Genomic DNA, 18,684 nt, shown 5'->3' with positions numbered 1-18,684 from the left:
TGTTATCACACTTATGATTGTCATGAGGAAAGAATGATGGGAATTGTGGAGCTTTTGTATTTAAAAGCACAGCAGAATCTTGGATTATAAACAAATTAACTGAAAAAAAGTCTCAGATTGGCAATAAATGATTTTCAAAGGTGTTTGGAATGTAATTAAAGCTCAGAGACTTCTAGGAACATCATTTTAATATTTCCCATTGCATAATTCTTATTGACAGAGCAAAGTCAAAAGGGGATATACAGGACCATGAAATCAGCATGGAGGAAATTATGGCCAGATTGTGTTACAGGCAGAGATTTTTCAGAGGCTTTGACACTGGAGGACTTTTTCTTATCTGTGATATTATGTTTTAGGTAAAATCATAGGCTTGTAAGTTAACAGTGAAAATGTGGAAGAGTTATTAGAGGATTATAAAAAAGACCTCAACAAGAATGGACTGAAACAACTTCAAAAGCAGTAATAAAGTTGATTTGTAGGAAATGTCTTCAGAGAAAGCAGATGAACCTACATCTTTGATTTTCAAAATTTTTGAAAAATGAGTAAGGTGCAATGTTTCATGTACTCTGATAAAATGATGACAAGGTATAGCACAAACATTTTCTTTGAAAATGCCAAGTGTCTGTGTAGAAGCATTTTAAAATGTAAATGATAACAAAGCATATTGAATGAATTTTGGGTGAAATGGAGGACCAATTAATCTCAAGTACTTAAGTGATGAGAACCCAAAAAGTATGAAACATTCCCAGAAGAACAGTTACTTGATGTTCATATGGAAGGGTACTTCTTATTCAAACAATAACATTTCTTTCTCATCACTTTCTATATTATGCATCCCAGTAATCTTTTTATGGATAGGGTAAAATTAAAATAAATATTTATCTGTTTAATGTTGTATTTACTTCCCTCTTCCTTGTCTAGGATATAATGATTTCTATTAATTTTATGGTATGAATTTGTTCTATTAATTTTATGGTATAAATTCATGGTGTTGATCTAAACTTTAAATAAGCAATCATTTATAGTCCAGGAATGGGTTAATCCATTTTATATCAATTCATATGGGGTGCAAACATTTCAAATGATGAGTGCCCTTCAGGAATGAATTAAGTTCATGAACCAAATTTGCATTGTACCTATTCTCACTATGAAGTATTATGACCTATCCATACATTATGATCTATTCCTTTAATTCTGTCAGAATGATTCGTGCAAGTTTAATATCATCTCTGATAACTTTTTTGGTTGATGAGATTTTATAGTTTGATAAAATATTTAACTTTCATGTGTTAAGGTCTGTAAAATATGCCACATTTTATGTCAGAAATGCATTCCCCTACCCCTGAAATCTTACGTTGCTTTAAATGCAGTTTCTGAAATTAAGTTGATAACAAATAAGATGATAGTTTTTATAAATTTTTATCTTTCAGTTCATTTGGATTTTTTTTTATATGGTCAACTTTTCCAAATTTTCACCTATCTAGTATTCATCATTTCTCAAGCTTTCTCAATAATCGAGCTTTTACCATATTTCAAATGTTGTGCTGAGAGCTAAATGCCTATAATGGTTATGTATCAACAAGTGACAAAGTGAATGAAGTTGCAAAATACTGGTAATTTCATCCTGGCTGTGATTCTGGACAGTTGAGTATGTTAGTGGTTTTATAATTTTACTAATAAGTTTAAGCAAGTTTGCCTCAAAATTTCTGTTTGAAATTATCTCTTTGTTAGGTAAATAACTTTTAAGTATTTTGTAATAAGTAGCTAACTAATCACAAAGGATATTATCTTTTAAAGATAAAGCTATTTAGTTATTTGTGAATTAATTTTATGCTAATTAGATTTTTATTAGAATGTCATCAGTTTGTCCATTTAGTCGATAAAAATTTATCAATCAAACCATCAATATCACGGCACTAAACTAAGTTATTCTTACGCAAAAATTATTGCAATCCCAAAGCTGTTTGTAAGGGATTTAAATACTAATAGTAGTTAAGTAATAGTATAGTTTGAATAAGATATTTAATAATTAATTAAACATGTTAAAATTATGTGAAAAAAATTAATATTTAGCTATCAATATATTTGAACTACAAAATGTAACCAACAAAAATGTGTTACAGGTGCCAAATTTTAGATTTCAGATACAAAATAAATATAAATTTGATTTTTTTCCTTTTGTGATGTTATTATTATTGTTTATGTATGCTCTGACAAATATTTAATAAACAAAATTTAAAATTTATTTAAAATATTTTTTATACTATTAGTAAAATTTTTCATTTTGTTAAAAAATATGGGCTGTCATCTGTTTTCAGATTGTGCATTCGGCCTGCTTGCAAGTTTGAGACCACTGCATTACTGTGTATGTTGGAATGGCTGAAAATATTCAAAGACAAAAAATTTTCTTCTATTTAATTTTTCAGCAATCTTTAAAGTTTTTTTTTGAGGGGGGTCGGTTTTATATATTATACAAAAAGAATTCTTATTTATTACAACGTAATGTTATCTGTTTTTTATGTTTAATTACTTTCTAATTAAAAATTGTTTAAATTCATTTAGTACTTTTATTATTGCTAATTTCTAGATGGCATTTTATAAAATATATGGAAAATTTGTGGCAACTTATGAATCTTGCAGTACATCAGCATTTAAGCATGGAAGAACTGAAACTGTCAGACCAGCTACGATAGCTATCAAGCAATGCGTTGAAGAATTCCACAAAATGAAACGTATTTCAGATTCTGAACTGCGAGCGCTTGTGAAGGAATGTACTAAAGTTCACAATCAATTAACAAAAGAGGCAGCAATGGGTGAGCAATGCTAATGCAAGCATTCCTGTATAATTCTTTAATATTATGTGTATTATTGTACTTATATCCTATGAAATGTATAAAATAAAATTAGATTTAAATAAGATTCAGAAATACTAACATTTGTATCACATGTAATCAGTTTTTAGCCTAATAACCTATCTTAAATCTGGTTTTGTCTTAATTACATACCCGAACTTTAAAGGTTAAGGTTATTTATTGGTTTTCATACAACAAAATTTTAAAAATGGAAATGCCTCTCTTTCTATATTTATTTCTAAATTTAACTACTTTGGAAAAAAAAAAAAAAACTGGAAATAATAATCATAAAAGTTAAAATGAATATAGCAATACCTTGCATAGTCTGAGAAATGAGTTCCATCAGCATTCTGTTCAACTGTTTCAAATGGACTAATTGAGGAACTAAATATGTATAAAAATTAATAATTGGTTTAAAAAAATGTTCTTCAATAAATGATACATGATTCATGAATTCAGATGTCTTTATTAAAAACAATTTATGCTTGTTTTTTGTATTTCATTTTTTTATTCTATAAAAAGTGCCAAAACAATGCCTGGATACTTTTTTGTTAGATCTTTTTCTCTTCATATATGTGTTTATAGCAATGAATCGCATTGTTTATCATACAGGGAATAGCAAATTTGCATGAGTATTGGAATCAACTTCTTTAATATGCTGTTACATCGCTTAGTGCTTTCTACACCCTCACTGAAAAATAATGAGCTGATTGATGATTTTGAAGAACATTTGAGAACTTTTTTGCCGACTTTAGAGAGAAACAGCTTGCAAATTATTAATATACACATACTAAATTAATTTCAACACATTTATGTTTATAAACTGTTGTTATATTTTGAACTGTTTTATGTGGAGAAAAATTTTCATAAAATCATTCTCTATGCTCACACAGTAGTGATGCAGTTATTACTGAATTTCAGTATTATGTACTGTCATATCTAGACTCTGGAGTTCTTTAACATCATTCATCTAAAGCATATACAGTATTTCCTTGTGTATTTTGTTTCCTAGCTTTTAAGCACCAGCACATGCTCTGAAAATATGTAAAATAATCGCATAATTTTCTTCTTACTCAGTGCATTCAGAAAATGAGCTTCTCTGAATGTAAAATCCACATAGTGTTTATAATGTTACTGTTTAGATGTTTATATTCTTACTAAGAAAGTAAATTATCTTAAACTACCAACAAAAGACATGCCAAACCTTTTTCTTCTAATTATTGATTGTCAGTCTAATTTAAGAACCAACCAATCATAGCAGTGCAAACATGAACTGACATTCAGTCTAAGATTTCTCTGAGTCAGTTGTATATTTACCTACTGTAATTATTTATGGATGATTGGAGGCCTAAGGATTAAAAATAGGTAAAATTGAAGTTACAGAAATGAAAATATCTTATTAGATATTGTTAATATTATTACTTTGTATTCTTAATGGAGTATAAGTTTTCTTAAAAGACATGATAATTACCTTTAGTATAGCCATGGCTACTTTTCATTTGTTATGTTTTTACCATATTTGTATCTTTCAGAAATTAAAGTTTTCTCATAATTTTTCCCTCTCAAATTTTGGATGGTCAAAACAGAGGAAAATACAGTATATTGTTTGTTATTTCTATATCTGTCTTTCTTAGCATTCCTGTGTATGTGATTTAAAAGAAATTCTGCCATACAAGAATTTTAAAAATTTTAATTTTTTACAGTTTGTAAATGATGACAGCTTTTTGGAAAATATTTAAAAAGGAAATGTATTTCTACCCTTTCATTTATGTTAGATAATCTTTCATGCATTTTTAATCTGTGTAATCTTGCTACAAAAATTATAAAAGCTTGCTATAATAAGTTTGGAATGACTTTTATTTAGAATCTCTCAGGACTTGCATATTAATTTGTTTCACTGTAGATTTTTAATTGACTCTTGCCAGTTTCAAAATGAATTATGTCATTATTTTGTAAACATGAATGTTATCATTGAAAGTGCTTGATGTAATGTACATAATCCTTTTTAGGAAACCTGAATCTTGTAAATTTAGTGATTTCAAACTAGAGGACGATGTGCATTGGTTTACGTAATACATACTAAAACTTTTTGTGTTTTTTAGGTCAAGGGTTTGATAGACACTTGTTTGGCTTACGTTACATAGCAGAAAAGAATGGTAAAAAAATTCCTGCCTTATATCAAGATCCTGTGTATGCTGAAGCTAATCACTTCATAATTTCAACATCAACATTATTTGGACCTGCATTTAGTGGTGGAGGATTTGCACCAGTTGTAAAGGATGGTTTTGGTATTGGTTATGGCTTTTTGGAGAACATTATGGGGTTTTTAGTGAGCTCTTATTCTCCTTACAAAGATGGAGCTGCATTTGTAGAAGCATTAAATGCAAGTTTTGATGAAATTCATGAAGTGCTAGCAAAAAGTTCATTATGAAGTTACCAATCTCCTTTAATGAAATTTAATTTTTTACCAAGTGTTATTTATAATATATTTATTTTTATTTCAGAAGTATTTTAATCTTATTTTTAAAGAATTAAATTATGTAAAATAATTTATTTTTAATCTGAAATGTGACATATGTATAATTTTATATCAAATTGAGATATATCTAAAAATGTATGCACTGTGGCAATTGTAAATAAGCTTTGTTCTAAAATGGATATTTATATGAATATATAATAAATGAATTTATTTTCATAAATATGTTTAATAAAATTATTCCAGACACGTACAGAACATGATAAAAACATAAATATGGCATTGAAATTTTTAGTTTGAAATCTGTCTAAAATTTTATTCTTTGAAGGAATAATTTTATAAATGTTCTAAATACATAGATGCATTTTCATTATAAAAACAAATTGTATTTTACTATACCTTTTAATCGAATGCTTTTTTTTTTTTTTTTTTTTTTTTATTATTTTAAGAAAATAGGTAAAGCATGTAAATAATAATAATAATTAATAATTAAACAAATGCATGGTCATTATAAAAACAAATTATATTTTACTACATCTTAAATAAAATGATTATTTATCGTAAATCATACCATAATAATAATAGAAAGAAATATGGAATAATAAACCAAATAAAGTAAGTTAAATTGTCAAATACAAAGATATATACATGTTACAAGTGACACTGTAAATAACTTATACTTCAAAAATTACTGAAACACATTTAGTAGTGGAAATCTGAAGGGGCAGTCATTTGGAAGCACAATTTTATGTTAGATCAGAGAAGTAATGGATTATACATTGCATAGGTCTAATAATCCCAGTTTTCTGGTGAATCATAAAGAACATCTTTTTTCCCCCAACAGTTATATGCACTAATAAATAAGAAAAAGAAATGTGTTAACTTTCTGAAAATTACTCATCTGCAAATTTATCTGTACATACCCAAAAATAATAGTGTTCCATGGAATATACAATCTATGTAATCTATTTTTGCAGGGAATATGTAAAAGACAAACCTAAGTAACATTAATCAAAAATGATAAAATGGTTTCTAATATGCAAATCGAGGCATTACGTTATCTGGCAGCGAATCCAAAGTTTTGTGCAAAGTGAATATGAGAGAGAATTTCTGCAATACAGCATTTGATTAAAGTGTGTAAAGAATTGAAACAGTTTGTTAGGGCTACGAAGAATCTTTGGGGAGAAATTGTGGCCTGACAAATTATTGGCCATTTAAAAGCAGAGCAAACAGTCATCGAAGCAGTGAGATGTCTGAAATTGTTTCCATAACTTAAAAACTGTGTCTTGAAATGTATTAAGATAGTCTTTAAGCTATGGAAACAATTTCCGAATCTCTGGAGCTATCGTAAGGAGGCCTAGATAAGGTCTTAAACAAATAACAAATGCTTCTGAAGATTGATATCTGGTAATAACAGTCCATCGTAACGAGAAGTCTACAGCTTGGCAGTTAAGTTTAGAATTGCAGCTGTTCTGGAATTGTTGCATTATGACAAACTGTATGCAGAAGCCTTTATGCTAGAAAGCCAAGTGTATGTGATTCATTGTCTTCACTACAAAAGAAGAGTGCTTTCTTAGTCCAAAGAACATCAGAACTGGAGAATGAACACCAATGTTTCCAAGTTGTTGTTACTGAAATATCGAATTTAACATATGACTCTAAACATTATTACATCTCACAGGAGTCAAGAACATAAAATTTTTCTTCAAACATTATGGAATGTGACCTTTTCAGTAATGCAAGGTGTTATGGTATAGGGAGGATTAATGATTGATTGGCATATGACCCTAACATTTTCAACAGCAGATCTGTGACTGGGGCAGAGATATCATGATGAGGTCTTAGAACTTTATGTAAGACTTTTCAGAGCTGCCTATGAATATGACTTTATATTTATGAAAAATAAAGCTTGTCCTTATTGAGTAAGACCCATTGATAAATTCCTTGAAAGTGAAGACATTGAGTAAATAATAATAATTAAATAAAATTAGTAAATTTAGTAAATAATAATAATAAATAATTAAAATCAGGCCATCAAAATCACCTGATTTTAACCTGATAGCTTATAGGCTTTCTTGGAAAAGCAGTTGCATGAGGACATCCTGCTTCTAGAAATGCAAATGCCTTGAAGGCCATAATACTGGAGGAATGGAATTCAATGCATATAGGGAAGATCACATTTCATATTAAATTTAGAATTCATAATTTTTTTTTAATCTCTCCTTTGAACATGTTATTACCATTTTTATTATTTCATGCTACAGTATTATATTGTATTACAATACACTTAAATTTTTCCCTTTGTATTGATGTGCTGTGGTCTTGCATATCATTCTACACAAATTCTTATAGCTCACAGTTTTCAGGCCTTATAACATGAACTACTTTCCTGCTTTTAAGAATTTCATATTTTTCTGATTGTTTTCTGGTATTTATTTATTTATTTATTTTTTTAAGAAAGAAAAATTCGATATTTATTCTCTCTTTGAGTTGGATGGGTAAAATCCAAATATATTATAATACATTTTCAAAGGAAACTTTCACTTATTCTGTTGCTAGAATATAACATAATAAGAGTGGCAAACTTTCATCATAGTAGAAATCACATGACAAAATCAAAGAGCCACAGCTAGATATGCATATTGTTTTATTTGAAACAATTCTTTGATAGAAAAAAGCAGACTAGGATCTCATATTTTTAATTAATGTAATTATTTAGAAGTATTAATACATAGTTCTATATTCAGTAAAGTGTATTCTAAACTTTTACAGGATGTACTGAAGTATCTTTTAGTATATCCAAATAGAAAGCCAAGAATTTTCTTATTTTCATCCCATTTCCTTAATTAAAATTAAAAAAAAAAGTAGGGATCTTTTCAGTAATATAAAAAAGTTTTTCTGCCAATGAAAGACAGTGTAATAATTTAAGAACTAGAACTGATATCTTTCCCTATATGCACTCCTCTTAAATGAATTTAGAAGATGAACAAGACAGAAGTGATGGAGAAGTTCTTATTTTGGATATGAAAATAATTTCTAAAAATTGCTTTAAACTCATTATAAAATAGAATTTTAGAAATGAAATCACAGTTTTTTAAAAAAGAATATTATTACATGATTTTTGTTCCAAATTATAAATACATTTAAAAAATAAAACTATAATCAGCCATAATTTAGTCTTGCTTGTAACATAATATACAGGGTGATTCAGAATTCATCATCAATATTTGGTGAGGAGGTAGGGAATAGGAAAAGAAGGAGATTTCACATAGGAATGCATGGGTACATATGCCATGTAGTAGGGCAAAATGATCCCAGTTCAATTGTAGTAGGGCAAAATGACCCCAGTTCAATGATGGAAAGAACACATGAAAGGAAGTAGTAAAGAAAAAAAATATATTATCTTAAATGTAACATTTCTTTGCATTGGTTTTTCAGACTTACAAAGAGGTGCTCGAACTGCTAACCATGTGCTAGAATGCATGACTCACAATGGCATTGCATGGACAACCGGACCTTTTAGAATATGCCTGGCATTTTCATGCATATCTGCAAGTTCATTCCACGTATAATGGTTCATGTTACTTCTGCAAAGTCATTTAGTCGAATGACGACTGGCTGCATGTGTCAAACAGCTGTGCTTATGTATGGAAGTTGTGTACACACAGGCCCTATACACCACCATGTGTTTGTTTGCTCCCATACTTTCCTATGTGAAATCTCCTTTTCCTATTCCCTACCTCCCCATCAAATATTGATGATGAATTCTGAATTATCCTGTATATTTACAAAGCAACTTAAATCGCTTTGTCCAATTATAAATTATTAACCTCTTCGAAATTTTAAACCTTCATAATATCATATGAAGAAAAATATTTAAAATTCCTTTTTGAAACTTGTTAATAATTTTTATTATTATATCTAATACTTTTAACTGAAATTTAACTAAACCAACTCCTTTCTTCATAAACATGTAATTATTAAAAAGTAAGCAATAAGCTTAAGAAGTACTACTCCATGGAATGCGAATTTTTACATTCTCTTTTGCAAATGCCATATTTTTGAAGAAATCAACATTTCTGTTTTCATCAGCCAACTCCACAGTCCCTTTAACAATTCCTTACACACACACACACACACACACAAAAAAAAAAAAAAATGTACTCAGTACAAAAACAACATTGATCAGACAAATATAATTATCCAGTTTGAAAGTAAAAACTCAAGCTCATCTATTACAACACATGCATATATAACCTGGTTTACCACAGAACTAGAGTTTGCCAAGTCATAGGTTGCCTATTTTGTGACAATGCATTTTAGGGTGATCTATATCCTTTTAAATTAGAAGTAGCCATTTTTTTCCCTTTAATTTCACTTTTTAAAAATTCCAGTTTAATTTTTTTAAATAATCCTCGATTAAGAAATATATTAAAACATTTACAAATTAAAATAGAAATAAAATATACACTATTACCAATCTGGTACTAGTCCGTTTTGAGGACTAAAAAAATTGCAGCAAAAATGTATGCACAAAACTGGCAAAGCTAGCAAACGCGCCCATTTAACAGCGCGCCAAATCTAGCGTATGCGCTGATTTCAAATTGTGTAAGTTTAGATAGCTCTATATTTCTTAAAAGACAATTGAAATACTAGTTTAATTTTTAAATCCTTTTTTGATATCCTATGGATTTAACAATTGGGAATTGCCCATGACGAAAAGTCTACAAAAGAATTTTTTCGAAGAAAAGGCATAATTCATTATAGAAAATGTTTGAACAACCAACGAGATGAAATTATGCTTTAGTGATAACTGGGTAGCGAAATAACAATCCATTCAGTTATGTTTAGCCTTTTTTTATATTAATTATAATAATGATCTGAAATAGTTATTTACTCTTATGCTTCCATTCAGTTATGATTAGCTCTTTTTATATAAATTATTATAATAATAATGTATTATATGAAATTAGCCTTTCATCTAAATTAAAACAATAACATCTTAGACAGTAATTTATTATTATACTTCCTTTCTTGCGTTAGGGTTGCCGCAATTATTTTTAGCAGCACTGGCATTAACAATAGTTTGGCAATTTTTTACGGTCCTCAAAACAGAATACAGACAAAAGTCATTAATCCAGAATCGTCGGGACTTCGGCGATTCCGGATTATAGATCATCAGTTTAAATCTGGTAAGATGGCATGCAGAAATTACAAAATTAAAAATATGAAATAAAGAACAATTATGATCTAAGGGTATCAAAGTTTACAAAAAGAAAAAGTTTAATATTTATTTGTTTACTTTATTAAACATTTCTTTCAATGTAAGTTGTTTAAGTTGCTTCATTTCATGTGATAATACTTTCTCATTAATTTTATTAAACAGACATAATTTCTTGTTTAGTTACAAAGTTCTGCTGTTCAAGTCCTATAATTGCTGTAATTTGTCAATCGAAATTTTTTCGTTTTTCAATAACCTCTGTGTCACTTTCTTCACTATCGGAAGTGAATTAAAATGACAAAGAACTTGATTTAAATCATATCAAAGACGGAGTACATCGAGATGAAATACTACATTTAGTAAGGAATTATAAGCCAAATAAAATAAAAACATCTGCCCTGAAGATAAGGATAGTGCTGACAGATCAACTTCCCATTCACGCGCGCCGCGGCGTTTCCTCCCCCCCCTACCGCAGAGCAGCATGAAATTGATAAACAGATTTCGGATTTTGAAACATACTTTCGCTTTGTAGATCCTTCACATATTAGTTAATATATATCGGAAATTCTATTTGACATAATCGAAAGTTCAAGCTTACTTTTATAAAATTGCTCTAACAGTCTGCAAAAAATAATAAGCCGGATCCAATTCGAATATTAAGGAACAACGCAATCTGCGACATTAACTGAATTAGATAATTTTAGCTTAGCTTATACCGTCCGTTATACATTAAACGCACATGCGTAAATGCATATTCGCTGCCATAAAGGTCTTTTGAGCATGCGTCAATGCAACACATGCGCGGAAAGGTTGTAGCTTTGAGGTCCGGATTATGGGTGTCCGAATTAACGACTTTTGACTGTATTACCAAAAAGCTTATGTGTTGTATATCATTACATTAAATGGCAAATCAAAAATGGAAAAATAAATAAATTGCATGCTGTCAGATATAATCTTTTCATACACCAAATGTATTTCTTAAGATTTACATTTGTCATACAGAAGGTTTATTTATACATGAAAACTTAGAACAGAACATAACTGTATATTTCACAAATTGCTATTAAAGATAACAGTGATTATTTGTTCCCCAGGAATAATGATACATACTCATGTAAAAACCTTTTTATTGATATATAGATATAAAATGGAACTTCTAAGTGATATAGTTTTAATTTGTTCAATTATTGTTTATTAACTCTATGATATGCAGCATTAATTTCCTTTTCATTCTCTATCCATACACAGTAGCTATAAATATTACAATATTTTACTGACTTAATTGCCAGTTTAAGAGAAAGATAAAATTTTGCAATCAGAAATTAATTATAATGCATAGTAATTTAATAAAGAACTTATTAACAACTGATAACATAATATTTTGATAATTATTAGCAACTGATAACATAATATTTTGGTAATTATTAACAACTGATAACATAATATTTTGATAAACAATTTAATAATGATTTTTACTGAATTTTCTTTATTTCTTTTATCAGACATTATTAAATTTTTTAAAATTAACTTCATAAAAATTGACCATTTTAAAATACTTCACACCTGCACCATTGTATGCCTACTTATTATTATTAATTGATTAAATTTGATTTTAAATATATTTTCACAATAATTCCAACTGAACAACCTAATTATTAATATGTAACCTTAGGAATAATTAATCATTTTATGGTAAGAATTTTGATCATTATTGCTGTTTTTTTTTAAACAAGTAAGGCTCAAATCTTAATATTACTAATAATCTTGTAATACTTCTTCATATCAATATTAAAATAAAGTTTAAACTAAAGGGCAAATAAATAATTCATCTCTATTATCAACTGCTGTAGAAACATAATTGTAAGTAATAGATGTTACATTTTCTATTTTAGTGCATTCTGCACTTTTGATTATTTTTTAAAAAATGAAAAGATTTCTAAAAAACAATTACAGTAATATTAAAACTGCTTTATTAATACTTTACCAATTATTAAAATGGAATGATATATCATGGACCAAATGAATATATTAAAAAATCCCTGAATTATATGAATCCATCATGGAATTAAATACTGAGAATACACGAACAATCATGGAAAATATAGAAAGAAAATTAAAAGTTGAATTAATTTTTTCATTGATTAAAAATATAGTATATAAAAATATTGCTATCTTTATACTGTGATATAATTGCCAAATTTGGCAAAATTCGTAGGTAACAAAGATTTGTAATAAAAGAATGTATCCTTCTAACACCATTCAGTCTTAGATCTGCCAAAAAATACTTCATTGCAAATGACTAAAATGTTTTTAAACTTCTAAATATAATATAATGAACAATTTTGATTTTATTCTAGCTGGTTGCATAAACTGCTGCTTATGGCACACATTAAACTATTTCTAACACTGCATAATGGTTTTTTTGAAATCTTTAATATAAATTAAATTTAAAAGCTACTTTAACTATTAATAGAAATCAAGTCATAATTTTTTCAAATATGGCAAATTAAGTGCAATTCATAAAACATCTTTTTATGAAAGTTTTACTATGATTGAAAATAAAGAACATTTAATACACATTTTCAATTTTAAATTTATGAAATATATTAAATATCTGAATACATAAATAAAATTGTCAATGTGCTATAACTAGGAGTTCAACAAGTAAACTAGTTTTAACTGATTATTTAAGTACTTAAATTATATCAGTCCTTATCTCCAGAATATTATATATCTTGTAAAGTAATTCATCTTTTACTTCCCAATCTTCACAATCAATAATTTAAATGGCATATAGCATTAAATTATGAATTATTGCAGTTTTTAGATACACTAACATTGATTTTTTTATAAACTATATATAAACTCTCAATAAAAATATTTGTAAATATATTCATAAATAGGATTTAAATTTCATTTAAAATAAATACAATACATAACATTTAAACACTTAAAGTAAATTAAAAAATAGTATAACTTCATTTCTTTGATTCTAGTTTGGTATTAGCAAAAAGTAGGAACAATTAAAATCATACTTCGGTATTTGATGAAAAAGGTCTTACATTACTAATTAAATTCATTAAAAATAGTATTTCTTATAATATCTATTAAACACTGACATTAAAAACAATATATATCATAAATAAATGTTAAAATTATACATATGGTTGCATACATATTAATTATGACGAGTATACTGGAAGAATGAATTCCACCTCAACCATGTCTGAGCTCTTTCAAGATATCCTGGTTCATTATCTTCAACTTCATCAAATGTTGGGGATAGCGATGTATATGATTCATCAGAAAGAAATATTTCCACAGTAGTTTGAGGAATTTCACCATGTCTATAGATATGCTTGATATTTTCAAAAGTATCCATTATCACAGAAATGCACAGGGAGATTACTACATAAATAAACAACAAAAGGAATGCATATAAATAAATCCTACTAAACCACCAGATCAAATTACTAGGGCTATTTACTAATGCAAAAGTTGCAAACATATCATCTCCATTCATAACAGCAAACAGACATTCTACTGTCCTGCTAAGAGTTTGGAATTTCACATGAAATGGAGCAAGTACTATCCATCCACAGAAACTAAATCCTGTGTAAAGGAGCACAGCACATAATAAAAATCGCAATATGTTTGGTAATGCGCGTTTTAAGGTGAGAATGAGCATGTTGTACTTTGGGAAAAATCCTAAATATCGTAGCAGTCCAATCCAAATCTGAAGGTTTCCAACTCCTAAAAGAATTGAACATTTTGTATACATCATACCTTCGGCACTCTGTTCTTCAATTTGCATTTTGATTAAGGATCCAAAAATTAATAGAATATCACTAATAATTATATTAACATACCAAAAGTCTATAAAGTCTAAATATTCAGAAAATGATAAACACTTTCGATAATAACGTTTAAAAAAACAATCTGCCTCATTTGCAAGTTTACGTCCACTGTACAGTGATCTCAAACATAAAACAGCAGACAACATACAAAATATGATTACTGAACAGTTCAAAAGCTGTCGCAACATATAATATACATTTTCATTATCACCGTCTAGTTTTGTTATGATATGGCATGGTATTTTATCCGAGTTCAGAGAAAGAGATATTGGCAGCTGTCCATCATGCTCGCTGTTGTCATATAACACAGAAATCAAGATTTTATAACATTCTGGAACATCTAGTTTCGTCAATGATTTAATAAAAAGGGTTTTAAGCTGCATATATAATTTGGCATCTATTAAGGTTTTAAAATTTAAAGAGAAATTTGAAGCATGCAAAAAATTCTCCAAAGAAAAATCATCCCACAGTGGACTACTCGTGGGATGAATTAGTGGTATACTCAAGCAACTTTCTGTTACAGAGTTTTTTATTTCCACAGTTAAATTTTCAGGAATTATCTTTCCGTCATAATGTTTGGCACAAAACTTCAATGGAGTCATTGTTCCATTTGGGCTATCATACCCATAAGGTCCAATACCAATCGATACTACTTTAGAATATTGTATTATTACATAGTTTATATTATCGAAGAATTCTGGCACAGTATAAGCAGCATAAGGTCCATTACTCGGAGGATAGACAGCAACATCTAATGACCAGTCTTTCAAAAAAATCCGACTCAATGCCGTTGTCATATCAAAATGCTGTTTTACATACCTGTAACTGTGGTAACCAAATAAAACAACCTGAAGAGTAGCAATAACAATTTTAACTATCTGAAGGCAGAGTTTCCAAGGAAAACGACTTTTCTCGTTCCATTTTTCGATTGGATTCATAAAGAAATATTTTAATTTTTTCCGCATTTCATAACTAGCACGAAGAAATTTCCGATCAGAAACAGGATGTATGATTTCAGCTTCATCCAGAAAACTGTTGACAGAGCCTCTCGTATCCAACAGTAAAGACGAATTTGCAGAAGCAAATTCATGACTACTGCCTGAAATTTCAACGTACGGTGACACATAATGAGAATTTTCAAATTTGTCATTGACTCCCTGAGGAGTATTTGTTGCATTATCCATTTTGCTTTATATCTTACATTCCTGTATCACGATATTACATTTGACTCAGCACAGAAATTCACGACCCTAATCACTTCACATCTAAACTGTTACCCATGCAGCAGCCCTCTTCACTTAAGAAACAGCTGAGTAAATTGTACACAAACAACATGCGAGTTGAGTTGAGCAAATTTGTATTAGCAACTCCTTATTTTTAATTAAGTTTTTAAAGACATGTCGCTTGTAATCTTGCCACAAGTTTAAATTCTCGACAAAATTCTAGAACACAGTTTACATTTTGAAGGAGCAGCTATATTACGATCTGCAAACTTCACTAACAGAGGTTTAACGCGTATGATTGCGCAGTAATGAATATCTTCAATGCAGGATAAAAATCTTACGTAATTTTTTTTTTTATCGAGATAAAACAACATGACAAAGACATTTCATGCTACATTTTTAATCTTATCAAGCTCCACCATTTAACTACTATTCTTAAACAGTGACAGTCGTCAATGAATTGTATTATAAATAGTATTATTTCTGTGCGATTAAAAAAAAAAAAAAAATCGAAAGAGTATAAGAAAATGAGAATTAATCTTATAAAAAAAAGCAGGAAATGTGTTACATATAAAACATATTGGGCTTATTATTATTCTTCAGTAAATAATCTCATGTAAAGTTTACATGCAGTTTAAAGGTTAATTGTATTTTTCCGGACTGCATTACGAATATTTCTTTCATTTCCTGCTTGACTAACATTCTCCTTTGACCACACTTTCTAATAACAGAAAATATTACGACACAATAACACGCCGAATAAATATTAATTCCGAAGTCAAACAACAAAAATTGGATTGGATCCAATCCATCTTTGCCTTCGCCTTTAAAGAAATTATGTTTTAGTTCTGTTTTCACCAACAGATGGCGCCACTTGCTTATTCTTGTCCAGGCTTTCTTATCTTATCTAATCATTATTTCCTATCTTGTTCATTTGCGGTTTTGCAGCTGAGGATGGTGGTTCGGTAAAAACCATCGAAACTAGTCCTGTGAAAATTTTGAAAATATAACGCTGATTTTTGTTGTTTGACTTCGAAATTAACAGAAAATATTCTTTAGATGGGTGCAATATTTCCTGAAAATAAAGAACGAAATCTGTAGTATCCAATGTGTTAAATATCTAGTATTTTTCGAATATTTGAGAAAATAAATTTGTGTCCGCCTTCCTGATAGAATATACTACAAGGTATTTCATATTGAATGGAACAAAAAGAATAGCATTTTAGTACAAAGACTGTAATTGATTGAATTAAGCTGGAACAAATTAATGCAATTGCAACTTATACAAGTTATAGCTGGCAACAGCGAAAAATCTTCTGGTTACGAAATCGCTGCTAGAGTCGCTGTAATCAAAATGGCACCATCCATACAGGAGAAAGCGTATTGTGTTTTGGAATACTCCAGAAACTTCCTCATTCATCGCTGTTCAAGATATTTCCGCACTAGATTTTATAAAGAACATCGTTCCAACATCGAAGGGGAGAAGAAGTTTTAGGACGCGGTTTCCAACAGTTGTGTTTTTGGTGCGTTTCCTTACATGGATAAGTCGATTAACGACTGCATTTACCGAGATATGCTATCAAAATATTTGTTCCTTTAGCTGGAGGAAGCGATTTCCCACTTCATTCTGCAGCAAGATGGTGCTCCACCGCGCCAGTTCCTGAACGATTATCTAACCCATCGCTGGACTGGCCGTGCTGGGTAAAACGATATGGCATTGCTTTGTTGGCCACTGAGATCCTTAGATCTAACTCTTTGGGATTTTTTCCTACGGGTTTTTTTTTTTTTTTTAAGGACAAAGTATTCATTCTTCCATTTCCCCAGGACTTGCAGCAACTGAAGAGCTCGAATCATTAACGAAAGTTATTCTATAACGAGTGTGGCGGGAACTTGAATATCGTATACATTATTTGCTGTGTCACCGGAGGGGCACATATAGAACATCTATAGAAACTTGGATAATTATAGCTTCACTTTAAATTTGATTTATAAAAATAAAATAATTACAGCCTTTACAGGTATGCTTTCTTTTTTCCCATTCAATATGAAACATCCTGTATATTCTCTTTATTCCACTCATCAGATTACCTATAAATGTTAATAAGTTTCTTATACTGCCTTTCTTTACTAAGAACACGATATTTTACTTGTTTGTTTCCATGGTAGTAATGAATACCTCAGCTTGGCTAACCTGCACCTCTTTCTATTCAAATGTTCTCTTTAGTATAACCTACCTGAAATTCTCGTCTTTCCTAAAATGTATTTCCGTTTGCTGGTAGAAAGTTCACTAAGTCGAATTGTGTTTCTGAAACCAACTTCTAAGTCTTCAATTTAATGCTCTTTTTTATAAAACTTTATTCTGTAAATAAACTAAAAGTTTGTTTTTTTTTAAAGCGGCTAAATGTTGATGTTGTTACCTGAAGTGAGTGGTCTGTCTGAAACTACATATATATATATTTAAATTAAAACAAATTAAATTTAAATTTTAACAAACACGTAAATATATATATATATACATCCTTGCTTTCATTTCTGTTTCTGATGGCTGCTATAAAGTAAATAATTTAAGGTGATCCTGGATTTCCATATTAAAGAAATAAAATATGAATATGAAAGAAATGAAGAAAATCAGCGTAAAAGGCTAACATGAATTTGCATTAAATTGTTTGTTGTAGTTTCGTTAGATTTTGGCCATCAAAGGTTAGCAGAGCATTGCCGTTACTGTTAGAGATTTTCAAGCATTACCTGCTCTTATCGTTTCAAAAAGCTGCTAATAGAAGTATTAGCAATTAGCTTTTCAAAACATAACCAGCTGCCAGGGACGCTCTTCAGAAGAAGCGTTAAGAGCCTAGCAAATATCTTCTCATTCTTCATAATGTGTCTATAAACAGTTTATAGAGACATTAGGTTTTTTTGGAAGCAAAAGGAATGAAAAATGAGCAATCGCCTTCGCCGGAAATCGAACCACGGACCTCTGAAATATCGGCCCGGCGTGCAGAACACCTACACCACGAAGGCACGCTAGGAAGGCGGTAAAAATACCTTATATTCTCCC

The 18,684-nt window shown here is 29.3% G+C and overlaps 2 protein-coding genes across 5 annotated transcripts in view; one reads left to right on the top strand and one right to left on the bottom strand.

Moving 5' to 3' along the window:
- CPT2 (Carnitine palmitoyltransferase 2) overlaps positions 1–5,551 on the top strand; it is a 53,340-nt gene extending 47,789 nt beyond the window's left edge. For 3 of the 4 annotated variants that reach the window (XM_035369144.2, XM_035369145.2, XM_085813105.1), the window contains 2 exons: positions 2,588–2,813; positions 4,955–5,551. In XM_035369144.2, coding sequence (XP_035225035.2) covers positions 2,588–2,813; positions 4,955–5,283 — 555 coding nt within the window. In that variant the 3' untranslated portion in view covers positions 5,284–5,551. Of the gene's footprint in view, positions 1–1,430; positions 1,629–2,587; positions 2,814–4,954 lie in introns of those variants that run through there. The other variant, XM_035369147.2, reaches the window with a different exon arrangement.
- Positions 5,552–11,659: 6,108 nt separating this feature from the next.
- Positions 11,660–15,925, bottom strand: LOC118197618 (mucolipin-3-like). The gene has a single exon (XM_035369148.2). It carries the CDS (start codon positions 15,588–15,590, stop codon positions 13,728–13,730), a length of 1,863 nt encoding a protein of 620 aa, XP_035225039.2. The 5' UTR covers positions 15,591–15,925; the 3' UTR covers positions 11,660–13,727.
- Positions 15,926–18,684: the final 2,759 nt, after the last annotated feature.

Source organism: Stegodyphus dumicola, chromosome 3 (genome assembly GCF_044657685.1).
Source record: "Stegodyphus dumicola isolate Sdum_Otavi_A_Nest chromosome 3, ASM4465768v1".
NCBI lineage: Eukaryota > Metazoa > Arthropoda > Arachnida > Araneae > Eresidae > Stegodyphus > Stegodyphus dumicola.
The sequence above is the reverse complement of the archived record's forward strand: the minus strand, read 5'-3'. Positions and strand labels throughout refer to the sequence as shown.

Coding starts and splice junctions, on each gene's coding strand:
- LOC118197618 (XM_035369148.2), bottom strand. CDS start 15,590: ATGGATAATGCAACAAATACTCCTCAGGGAGTCAATGACAAATTTGAA.